This window comes from Pygocentrus nattereri, chromosome 10 (genome assembly GCF_015220715.1).
Source record: "Pygocentrus nattereri isolate fPygNat1 chromosome 10, fPygNat1.pri, whole genome shotgun sequence".
Classification (NCBI taxonomy): Eukaryota; Metazoa; Chordata; class Actinopteri; order Characiformes; family Serrasalmidae; genus Pygocentrus; species Pygocentrus nattereri.
Window position 1 is genome coordinate 15,794,823 of NC_051220.1, and position 13,230 is coordinate 15,808,052.

The 13,230-nt window shown below is 40.2% G+C and overlaps 1 protein-coding gene across 1 annotated transcript in view; it reads left to right on the top strand.

The window, feature by feature from the left end:
- Positions 1 to 104: 104 nt before the first annotated feature.
- LOC108437015 (brain-enriched guanylate kinase-associated protein) overlaps positions 105 to 13,230 on the top strand; it is a 43,972-nt gene continuing 30,846 nt past the window's right edge. Inside the window, exons 1-2 of the mRNA XM_017713836.2 lie at positions 105 to 1,521; positions 6,961 to 6,989. Coding sequence (XP_017569325.2) covers positions 115 to 1,521; positions 6,961 to 6,989 — 1,436 coding nt within the window. The 5' untranslated portion in view covers positions 105 to 114. The remainder of the gene's footprint in view (positions 1,522 to 6,960; positions 6,990 to 13,230) is intronic.

Consider the following 13,230-nt stretch of genomic DNA (forward strand, 5'->3'; position numbering starts at 1 on the left):
TAGGGAGACTGACAGAGAGGACAGGGGTGGGAAGGTGTTGAAATCTGTGCAGCCCAGCTCACCATGGTCCACTTGTCCATGCATGCAGTGGATAGTGTAGCTTCTAAGCCAAAAATGCAGAACGGATCATCAAAAACCGTCCGAGGTGTGACTGTAAACGGCTCAGTTTCCACATTGCAGAGGCAGCAACGACCCAAAACAGCATTAAACCGGCAAAATCGCGGTTCCTGCTCTTCCACTGCTTCATGTCCTGTGTTCTCAGCACGACGGAGGGATCCAGGGGAGGACCCACCTCCACGTTGTCCATCCAGCCTCTCTTCTCCAACATTACAGAGTTCTCTTCCTAAGCAGCATGGATCTGGATCCATCCCCAGTCACAAGAACTCAACTTTAAGCCTCAAGAGCTCAATCTCAAGCCTACAGGGCTCATTGCCCAGTTTACAAGGTTCTGTATCAAATCTCAAGAGCTTTCCTACTTCTTCTGAACTTCAAAGCTCCAATCAGAGCCTGCGCAGCTCCACCACCAGCTTCTGTAGTTCATCTACCAGTTTCAGAAGCTCCAGCTCCAGTCTTCTGAGCGGCACCTCAAGTGAGGATGATAGTTGGGATACCAACAGTTGGAGCTCAGGAGCCACCTGCCTGCTGCGAAGCTCCATCAAGCAACACAGCGAAGAGGTTTTCAGAGTTCGTGCCAACTCAGTAAGTAGACCCGAGTCTGCAAGTGATTCTGAAGCTGGCTATCAAAACTTGGACTGCTGCCAGAGTAGTGAAAGGCAACCAGAAAGCCAGCAAACAGCAGAGAAGGTGCCTTTGGGACGCAGAGATTCTTTGCAGAGTCAGATTTCAAGTCACTGTTCCACTGTTTCTTCAACTGCATCAGCAGCCATAGAGGAGAAGATTGAGGCTAAGCTCAAGTTTTCTCAGTTTCTGGATGAAGTAACCTGCAGGGTACTGGATCCTGAGTGCTTGCAGGCATTTGGTGCGGTGCGCCAGAAAGATGCACATGTTCCCAGCCCACAGTCATCTCTTGTTAACTGTTCCCATACATCTTCTACCTCTTGTCAGCATTCAGTGCATGCAAACTCCTGGTTCGATTCAGCAGGGGACCCACTGCCCACTAGCAGGAATTCCAGGAAGTGTAACATGGCTGCACCCATGTACCAGTGGAACAAGTGTATGCCAACTTGTAAGATTTTGGATAGCAGTGAGGCCCTGAGGAGAGCACATGAAGAAAAAACTTTTATGGAACCATCAAAAAGAACTTACTTAGAGACTGACATAGATAGCGTACGGAGAGAAGATGAGCTTGACTCCGCAGAGGCAACAGAAAGGAACAAAGGAAAGAAGGATCATTCAAGAGAACGGGAGAGAGAGAGAAGAACCTTGTTGGTTAGTCCCAACCGATCCCAAAGAAACTCTGATGCAAAGAAATGTCCGAGTGCAGTGTCAAACAGTTCAGAAGGCTCTCCTAAAATGTCATACCGCTCTACATCTCTACCCAGACCTATTAGCAGCAATTTGGTGAGTACTCTTTTGGTGGAATACTTATGAGATAAAAATGTTTTTCAAGTTATGCTAAATAGCCTTATGTTATGTTGTTAATGACATATAAATGGTAATTACATTATTGTCTGAGGAGAATACATAGCAATGCATTAACAAAGTGCTGCATACCTTAAATGTGCCGTGTTTTGATAGTAAAATGCTTTTCATGATGAAAATAATCCTGTCATAGTTAATAATGTTTCCTTACTATATAGTATTTTGGTAATTCAAAATTTCAATTTCAATTCCAAATTTAATCACCTGTGTAAATACTAGTGCACTACTTTCCCTAAATTCTGCTTAGACAGATGTCAATATTAGCAAATATTTAGTTGTTCTGTTTACTAATGTTTGAAGCCTCGTTCCAGTTGAAAGACCAAAAAAAAAAAATCAAAAAAATTATAAGGGTTCACAAGGCAGCTTTATTAGTGTTGATATTTATGTAACTTCAGCACTGTAAATATCTATTTATTATTTATTACTTTGGCCATATCTGTTAAAAATACATTGCCTTTTCCAATTACACATTCAAAGTCAACTCTTTGGACTGCAAAGAGGGATGGGGCGTGTTTGCCCTATTCACCTCTCCTATCTGCAGGGATGTGGGAGTAGTTAAGTAGAGTGCCACTTTTTGTAGTTAAATACAAATTTTAGCCACTACAGTTTTGTGTAATGTAGCTATTCGCTGTAGTGCCTACAAATTTTTGTGTAGCTATAGTAATATTTTTGCTACAATTTCACTACAGGCTAAAGTGTTGCTGAAATTTAACAAAGGTCTCTAAATTGGAGTAGTTTTATTTCAACAGTTGACAATGCTTTGTACGAAGTTATTTTGTTTTATGTGGATATTTTTGTTGATTTTTGTTAGGAAAAACCTGGAATGAATGAATGTCTACATTTTTGTTAGATGTCGCACCTGGTTGTGTAAATTTGATTGTTGGTTACACTTAAATTCACTTTTTGATTATCTTTTTGTATATTTGCAGCTTTTTAATTTCATTTCTGGCACATGATTAACTGAAGTGTCTTGTTCACACTGTCAGTCAGTCTTGTTTGATGTGTCAGGTGGAGATTCACAAACATTTGACAATCACACTTTGAAAGTAGCTAAAATTTAGTGCACTATTTAAAAAAAAATAGCTGAAAACTAGCCACTACTTTTTTCTGGAAAAGTAGATCCATTGAGGCTAGCTACAAATTCTGGGAAAGTTTTCAGTAGCTATCCCAACCCTACCCATCTGCAAAGCAAGAGAACCTGTTTAATGATTCACATGGTGCTGTTTCTTGTCTGGAACTGCTCGTACCTAAATGCCATTGACCAAAGGTAGCCTGTTCACAAGTGGCAGAACTACTAACACCTACTACTAATACCACAATAGGATGGGTTCCTGGATTAGACTTCTGAGCAGCACTTTACAATACAGCCTTCATTTTAGAATGCAAATTTTTGTCATTTACTGTGTAAGTACATAGAATGAATAGTGTAATACCACAAATTCTGAGAAATAAAATGGAAGGTGTGTGTTGAGGGGGGGTGCAAGGGCTGGTACTAATGTGATCTGTGTGCGACATCAATCTGAACAGATCAGCTCTTAAACCGACCCGCATGCGCGAAAGAACAATACTTCACAAGGCGGAGGTAAACAGTCATAACGGCCAGCGAACACCTGTCACTCCGGAGCTTTCAGTGTCTCTTCGCCAGCATCACAGGAGCGATTCTGAAGTTCCAGTAGTTGACAGCTGGGCTCATCACCCAGAATGTTTTTGAGTTCGCCGTAAAAAGGGCACGTTATTCTGCCACGGCCACTTCTTTGGTTCGTGTCCTCAAATTCTTTAAACGCTGCAGCCTCAGGCTCAGCTCTTCAAATTCGGAGCGGCTGCGATGACTTTCTTCTATTGTTTTGTACAGAATCATCAGCCTAAATGTTAATGAGTCTCAGCACCACGAAATGATGACGAATGTCGAGTTGGATTGACGTAAAAGTCGCATGAATTCCGATCTGGCTGTTCAGACTGAGCCGCATTGCCGCAGATCGGATGTGAATCGGATTTCAGTACCACATAGGAAAGCGGAATTGAAAATGTCAGATTCAATGCGCATTTTGCTGTTTACACTGACACACAAATGACATATCAGTGTCACATATGAGGAAAACGATCGAATTTGGGCCTCTTTTACCTGCTGTGTAAACGTAGCCTTTAATACTCTTCAAAAAATGTGTGTATGTGTGAGAGAGAGAGAGAGAGAGAGAGAGAGAGAGAGAGAGAGAGAGAGAGAGAGAGAGAGAGAGAGAGCGAGAGAGAGAGTGTATATGCATGGATAAGGTAGTGGCAGACAGACAAGCAAGCTTTTGAGGTATGTATCTTTAATTCATTGAGTGTACATATGGTATGACATAGTGTATGACATAGTGTCTGTTTTATCCACTAGGCTGAATGCTATAGTGCAATTCTCAAAGGTAAACGGTGAGAAAATATATGATATGGCATCAAATTCAAAATGAGTGAATATTTGAAAAAAACAATAAAGTTTATCCGTTTGAACATTAAATATCTTGTCTTTGTAGTGTATTCAATTGAATATAAGTTGAAAAGGATTTGCAAATCATCGTAATCTGTTTTTATTTATGTTTTACACAACGTCCCAACTTCATCGGAATTGGGGTTGTAGTTAGTAGCCATGGTCCAGCAGGTGCTTTTGAAGGTACCCCGGTCACAGCTGAATTAGAGGTTGTATATATTCACATATCTACACTATATTTCTAAAAGTATTGACTCACCCATCCAAATCATTGAATTCAGATGTTCCAATCACTTCCATGGCTGCAGGTGTATAAAACCAAGCACCTAGGCCTGCAGACTGCTTCTACAAACATTGTGAAAGAATGGGTCACTCTCAGGAGCTCAGAGAATTCCAGCATGGTACCATGATAGGATACCACCTGTGCAACAAGTCCAGTCGTGAAATTTCCTCACTACTAAATATTCCACAACTGTCAGTGGTATTATAGCAAAGTGGAAGCGATTGAGAACAACAGCAACTCAGCCATGAAGTGGTAGGCCATGAAAAATGACAGAGTGGGGTCAGAGGATGCTGAGGTACATAGTGCACAGAGGTCACCAACTTTCTGCAGAGTGAATATCTACACATCTCCAAACTTCATGTGGCCTTCAGATTAGCTCAAGAACAGCATAGAGAGCTTCATGGAATGAGTTTCCATGGCTGAGCAGCTGCATCCAAGCCTTACATTACCAAGCATAATGCAAAACATTGAATGCAGTGGTATAAAGCACCACCACTGGGCTCTAGAGAGAACGGTAATTGTCTGACTGCATTGTTCCAAGTGTAAAGTTTGGTGGAGGGGGGATTATGGTGTGGTGTTGTTTTTTAGAAGTTGGGCTCAGCTCCTTAGTTCCAGTGAGACGAAATGTTAATGCTTCAGCAGACCAAGAGATTTTGGACAATTTCATGATCCCAACTTTGTGGGAACAGTTTTGGGATGGCCCTTCCTGTTCCAACATGACTGTGCACCAGTGCACAAAGAATGGGATGTCACTCAATTTCATATGCATGTGAAGGCAGACGAGGAAATACTTTTGGAAATATTAGTGTATGTATAAGTGTTATTGAAAAGTCTGTTTACTCTTCTGATCAATGTATATTGCAATCTGCTGTCCTCACATGTGCATATTGCTTGATTTAGTACAACAATTACCATCACTGTTTACAATATAATACAGAAATACACTCAAGCATAAAAGGTTGTGGGGATTAACAAGACCTTGCCCACCTTCCCACACTGAAGTCTAGGTTCTGTACTGTCAGACAAATACAGGGAAAGATTTTGTTTTGGTTGGATCTACTCAAAGTGCAGAGTAAGCTCTCTTGTCACCGAGCATGACAGCACTGTCAGTACACCAGTGAGTCATCCTACTATGCTTGTGTGGTGTGTATATGTATCTTATGCTTACAATTTTCATAGATCTTCACCACCAGTGCTAGGGACTATACTGATGTGAAGTTTTAGTGGGACTTTTATTTACAGAATTTTCTCCATTGATAATTTTTGCAATAATTTTTTCTGTGTCATCTCCACCATTTTTATGATCACATTTCACATATTGTAAATCTTTGTATTTTAATACAAATTCCTCATTATACAGAGTTTATCATTCGCTGAAGTTATGTAAACTGCTAAATTAAATGTCCCCCAAGTCCTTGTGGGCTGCTGGTCTTCTGGCATTTCATGCTTTTTGTTGGATTTAGTGGTTGCTGTTTGAAACTGTATGCATTGCCTATTAGTTCATGTAGTTGTGGCTTTTACACTTACTGTTTAGAGTTTTAAAGGAACACTTTCTCCAAAATGAAAAATGTCACCATTGCTACATTTGTTTTAAATCTACTTGTTTGCAAAATACAGAATTGCTGTATTACATGTTTAGTTTAAAAACTAGTAAAATCAAATTCTTGTGGCATATCTTGAAAAAGCTGTAGAACAAAAACTGCTTTTGAGTGGATTTTTGTGGGGCAGGCTGTTTCAAATGCTGACATCTTATTATAGCTAAGGTTAGCAAGGGAGCTACCTGGCTATCTAGTTTGCAATCTTTACTCTGGCTGAAAAGGTAAAAAAAAACTTCTGGTATCCATCTTGTGCTAAATAAATTCAGAATCACTATTTTCTTCACAATTTCTTTGACAAAGTTATACTAATGCCACCTTTGTGGTTATGTGGTTATGCTAACAGTTAGGACTGATTTACGCCATAGTGATTTCCAGAGGTTCTATGTTGTATTTGTGCAATGCTTGCTCAGTAGTGTATTGAGAGAACACTAACGGATAAAAAAAACAAAAGTACTAAATAATGAATTCTACCAAACTGATGATGGGTTAGAGATGCAATGCTGTGCTACAGAATACTGCACAACACAACAAATACATTGAACCCTAGTTTTAAGCCAGAATATTCCTTTTAGTGGCCTCCAATTGGCTTGGTTAGCCTTTTCAGTTCTATGCTGTAAATGTGTGTTGGACAAGAAAGAGCTTTTGTTGGCTTACAGTGCCTTTTGGGCATGCCTCTTTTTTTAAAACAAAACTGTCACTGCAATGCCCCTCTTGTTGCTGGGGTGGTACCCTCAGGGGCACATCTCAGTACCTTTAGTACTACATTATTATACCATAATCCATTGAAATCATATTTTCTAACTTGTGTTCACTCCGCACCCCGTCTGGTCTACAGGCTTTTTATTTTATTATTCTGTTTTTAAACATTAGATTATGAAAAGGTACAAACATCTATAAATTATCAAAATAGTAACTCTGATATTTGGTATTAAAAATGAACGATCGTTGTGTTATTAAATGCTTACTGTGCCAATTCACAAGCAGTAGATGTTATTCCCTCTCTTTTTTCCCAGGCCTCCAATGGAGAGACACATGCCATAAGGTAGGTCACTTTCTTCCACTTATGTGCTCATTTCTTATCCCACTCCCTCCCTCTCTCACTCCCTCCCTTTTCTCACTCCGTCCCTCCCTTCCTTCTCTCACTCCCTCCCTCCTCTCACTCATTTCCCTCTTACGTGCTTTCTTTTGTTTGCTTGTGCCTTAGTCTGCGCAGAGGTGTTCACTGTTTGCTTAGAGCAGCTCTCTCTCTGGTGAGGGACTGGGGATGGTTCATTGCGATGCTTACTGCTGAAAGCAAGGATATAGGCACATGCGCACAGTGATCTGGTCTGAAAATGAGACGTAAAGCCCACAAACGGTAAGACAATAAGGTCTTCAGGAAAACATGCATGCAGGAATGCGTGTACATGTGTTTGTTTTAAGGATGTATGTCACACAGGCAGTTGCACTCCATTATGAATTAGGGAGTTGGTCCTATATTTTCTTTGATGGTATTTATTTGAAGTCTATGACTATATGAATATGCTCTCTTAATCTTACAGGTTTTATATTTGAGAAGCTGTTATGTAGTATAAGTTCTGTGAACAATGAATCTTAGTCCAAAAAGAGAAACACTGCCTTTGTGTACAGAGTTCGCTTTACAGTGTGTTCTTGTGGTGCCATTTCAGTTCTTTAAATGACAGCAAAGGCCCCACCTTTCTTCCTTTATCAGAGATCACACACACAAACATTTTAAAAGTTAATGTAAACCCCTAAACTATAGCATATCCTGCCAAATACTGCTGTGTATTTGCCTACACACAAAATACACTGCTCAAAAAAATAAAGGGAACACTCAAATAACACATCCTAGATCTGAATGAATGAAATATTCTCATTGAATACTTTGTTCTGTACAAAGTTGAATATGCTGACAACGAAATCACACAAAATTCATCAATGGAAATCAAATTTATTAACCAATGGAGGCCTGGATTTGGAGTCACACACAAAATTAAATTGGAAAAAACACACTACAGGCTGATCCAACTTTGATGTAATGTCCTTAAAACAAGTCAAAATGATTCTCAGTATTGTGTGTGGCCTCCATGTGCCTGTATGACCTCCCGCCTGGGCATGCTCCTGATGAGGTGACGGACGGTCTCCTGAGGGATCTCCTCCCAGACCTGGACTAAAGCATCCGCCAACTCCTGGACAGTCTGTGGTGCAACGTGGCGTTGGTGGATGGAGCGAGACATGATGTCCCAGATGTGCTCAATCGGATTCAGGTCTGGGGAACGGGCGGGCCAGTCCATAGCTTCAATGCCTTCATCTTGCAGGAACTGCAGACACACTCCAGCCACATGAGGTCTAGCATTGTCCTGCATTAGGAGGAACCCAGGGCCAACCGCACCAGCATATGGTCTCACAAGGGGTCTGAGGATCTCATCTCGGTACCTAAAGGCAGTCCGGCTACCTCTGGCGAGCACATGGAGGGCTGTGCGGCCCTCCAAAGAAATGCCACCCCACACTATTACTGAAGGATGTTGCAGGCAGCAGATCGCTCTCCACGGCGTCTCCAGACTCTGTCACGTCTGTCACATGTGCTCAGTGTGAACCTGCTTTCATCTGTGAAGAGCACTGGGCACCAGTGGCGAATTTGCCAATCCTGGTGTTCTCTGGCCCAGCGTCCTGCACGGAGATGGGCTGTGAGCACAACCCCCATCTGTGGACGTTGGGCCCTCATACCATCATCATGGAGTCGGTTTCTAACTGTTTGTGCAGACACATGCACATTTGTGGCCTGCTGGATGTCATTTTGCAGGGCTCTGGTAGTGCTCCTGTTCCTCCTTGCACAAAGGCGGAGGTAGTGGTCCTGCTGCTGGGTTGTTGTCCTCCTACGGCCTCCTCCACGCCTCCTGGTGTACTGGCCTGTCTCCTGGTAGTGCCTCCAGCCTCTGGACGCTATGCTGACAGACATAGCAAACCTTCTTGCCACAGCACGCATTGATGTGCCATCCTGGATGAGCTGCACTACCTGAGCTACTTGTGTGGGTTGTAGAGTCCGTCTCATGCTACCACGAGTGTGAAAGCACCACCAACATTCCAAAGTGACCAAAACATCAGCCAGAAAGCAGAAAGGTACTGAGAAGTGGTCTGTGGTCCCCACCTGCAGAACCACTCCTTTATTGAGTGTGTCTTGCTAATTGGCAATAATTTCCACCTGTTGTCTATTCCATTTGCACAACAGCAGTGAAATTGATTGTCAATCAGTGTTGCTTCCTAAGTGGACAGTTTGATTTCACAGAAGTTTGATTTACTTGGAGCTATATTGTGTTGTTTAAGTGTTCCCTTTATTTTTTTGAGCAGTGTATATTTGCTCAAAACCTATGTATATTATTATGCATAATTACATGTAACTGGTAAGTAAATATTTGGGAGCACATACGTCTACCTAAATGATGGAACTAATGTAACTTTGTGTAAATAGACCAAAATATAGAAATATGTACACACATGCAGTCGTTACTGGCATGTTTCTTTTTTTTCTGAATTCATACAAACACTTTCATTTTATAGTAAATTAGTTTCGGTTAGTTTATGAACAGAGACCTACAGATCAATATAGTAAAGGAAAACGTATTTGTGAACCTGAGTTTAAAGCAATTTTTTATTCAACTTACAACTAAGTACAAAAGTAATTTTAAACTGAAACTTTACTTGTTTGTTAAAAGTGATTTCACAGCCGCTCAGTTCTCCCTGATGGAAACTGTTTGCCTTCAGTGTTTTGTGTCTCACAATGACATCATTTTAATAGAGATCGGTGTCAGACTAATTAATGACATTCTTTTAAAAGACTGGTTTACCAAGAGAGACACTGGAGGATTTTTCACCTAAATGAGTTCATGAAGCGAGTCTTGTTACAAAAATGATAACAGCACATTAGAGACATAATTAATCTTTTAGTACTTTTATTTTTGATACTTAAGTACATTTGAAGGCAAATACTTCTGTACTTTTACTCAAGTTGAGGTCTAGAGTAAGGACTTCTACTTTCACTGGAGTAATATTTTAATATTGGGTATCTCTACTTTAACTCAAGTACATGATTTGTGTACTTCGTCCACCACTGGCTAAAAGTAGTGAAAGGTCTGGAAAAAGATATTATGCATTTCTGTGTCTATGGAGATTTCATAAGTGCACTTAAACAAAACACTGTCAATCATTCATAATGTCCCATTAAGTTAATGCTACATAATTTCATACTTGATTACTATTAATTATTATTAGTATTGTCTTTAATTACAGGTGAAGCAACAGATATCCTTGGGGAGTTGTTGATTGTTGAGACAGTTTAGTAAATATGAATCTATCTTTATTATGCACATGATGAATTATTACCTCCAATTTTATACAGACTTACTATACATATCATAATGCATCAGTACAAATTTACCATTACACTTTAGTTTTATGTATGTCCAGTAATTATATGGAGGAAAATAAATGTAATAAATATCCTGCAGGAAAAGATCACTACACTGCTGAAGAATTTGAGAAGCTTACAAGTTCTGAAATCTTGCAAAGCTTGAAAAAAAACTGCTGGAGCTAGATAATGTGCAGGCCAATATATAAAGCTTTTGACAATGTTGGCAACATGGGGGCAGTCATGGGCTGGAGGTTAGGGATCCAGCCTCATGACCGGAAGGTTGCCGGTTCGATCCCCAGAGCCGACAGCACATGACTGAGTTGTCCTTGAGCAAGACACCTAACCCCCAACTGCTCCCTGGGTGCTGTGGATTGGGCTGCCCACCGCTCCAATTGTGCTCACTGCCCCTAGTGTGTGTGTGCTCACTAGTGTGTATGTGGTGTTTCACTTCACGGATGGGTTAAATGCAGAGGTGGAATTTCCCCATTGTGGGACTAATAAGGGTCACTTAACCCATTGTTTACTATGTGCTGGTGGTTTAGGTGCCTAATTTCTCCACATGTTGAAGTTTTAGGACTGTACAAAGTTAATACAACCTGTAGTCAAGTAAGCCACTTGTCAAGGACTGGTAAATAACCATTTTACTTATAATGGTCCATGTTAATTATACTTAGAATTCTGCTCATGTTTTTTGTAAAGATATACTTCTGCCTTGTCCAGTGAAAGTTATGCAACTCACATCTAGCATAGTCTGTGCCAGAGCAACAAAGCCTCTGTCTTAGAACTGTGGATCAGTTTCAGAGAGTGAGCAGGAGGGACCATAGGAGAGATGCTGCAAGCTAAAGATGCAGTATGGTTGATTAGAATAAATTTAGTTCATGTATGATTCTGGTTAATTAGATCAGATGACGATTTGGATTTAATGAATTGGTTTTGTAGACAAACCTCAAAAACCATGAGGTGATGACAGGAAAACACTATGGAGGCATATGGCTACATATTGCCAGAAGAACATCTCATATCCCGAAAAGGTAACTTTACAGCCGAAAGAAAAAAATGTCCCTAACACTCAAATATGAGTTTATAGAGCAAGATCTAGAGCAAGGTTCTATAACATTGTGGACAATTTTCACTGGTCCATTCATCATTAACTTTTAATACAGTAACACTTTACAATACTGTTTTGTAGATAATAAGTAACTAATCAGGAACCAAGCAGGAACAAATAGTAGTAGTTCTGAATTAATGCTTAAGTAACTACTCTTAACTACCAAGGACTACTAGTTAACTACTCAGTAGATAATAATGATATTATGTGGTATTAATGATATTAATGATATTTCTGTGAGCCTTCTATTCAACTGACCCTGCCCTCAAGAGGACATTAAAGGAGAGCTACTGTACAGAAGAAACACTGGCACATGTGCTCCTGCAAAAAAGGATGGTGTTTTCTTTTCTAATGATGAGAGCTAAGCAGACTAATCTGAGTACAAGTGTTTTAGCATTCGTCCCATTTGTAGGCTGATGTGCAAGCTGGTTCACACTGCCAAATATGAAGATGTAAATTAGCCTTTTAAGGTTTCTGATCAGAACAAATGCATGAGGAACACCAGTCATTACAGTGTGGTTTCATGCTCCAGTCTTCTCTGAAGATACCTGCTTTTGTGAATATAATTCGAGGGTATAATCCATTACATTGTAGAAACTACACACTACTGTTAGCAGTGTTAGAATACACTAAATCAGTTAGTAGTTCAGTAGGAACCTTGTCAAACTCAGCTATTGAGCAATTAATATTGAATTGATCTGTAATTTATAGTTATTCTAAGAAACCATAGTTACTAAGTGATTCTCTATGAGACTAGAATAGTAAACTACCCTAATCATTAGTTCATTATTACCTACTGAGTGGTTAACTAGTAGTCCTTGGTAGTTAATAGTAGTTATTTAAGTTATTCAAGGGTTAATGTAGCACTACTCATTCATTCCTGCTTAGTTCCTGATCAGTTCCTTATTACCTGTGAAACAGTATTGTAAAGTGTTACCTTTAATACAAATGAAAAACAATAAAAAAGGAAGTACAAGGTATTGCTCAGATAATGACAATATTAATTTTGTAATTTTATGAATTTACTTGACTGCACAAATCAAAGCCATATGACACAGCTGAACTCTCTATGGGTTGAGCACATCAACTTCAGTAATGTGCACAGAACTCTCCAGGCCAGGTTGTGATTTTGCTGTCATAACCTTTTTGCTAGTCAGTACCTCTTGCAGCCTCTTTTAGTCACCCTGTTGGAACACCTGTGTCTGTGTGGTTGAGCTGACCTTTGGATTCAGAGCACATGGCTAGAGGCTGAATTGGAAAAGTGTGTGTCACCCTGCCAGGTTCTGAGATCTTGCCTCTTATTGAGAAGGCAGGAATACAATACATGCCTTTCCACTTTCCTACACGGCAACTGCAAAATCCTTACTTTAACACCCAAAAACTGGAACTGCTTCAGGCAACAACACTGTGGATCCCTGAGTAAATGTGTGTGCAAGTTTAAGTCTGACAGTAACATGGATTTAACTGAAGGAGAGGCCTGGGGACAGAGGGAAGCAGACAGTAATCAACGGTTGTATGATTCTGTGAAGGGTTGTTTTGAGAACATGTAACAGTGCTAAAAAATTAAATATCCTTCAAACACCTAACTGATGCCCACTGTGCTCTAGTAGTTTGTAAGACTCTGTGGCATCAGGAAGCCTTTGTACATTTATTGCTTTAACTTCATGTAGAAACAGAGGGGGTTTATGTAAACATTGTTGTTTATTTGATTGTTTTTAGGGGTACTATGCTTTTGTTTAGAGCCTTTTCTTACGTTTTTAAGACTTT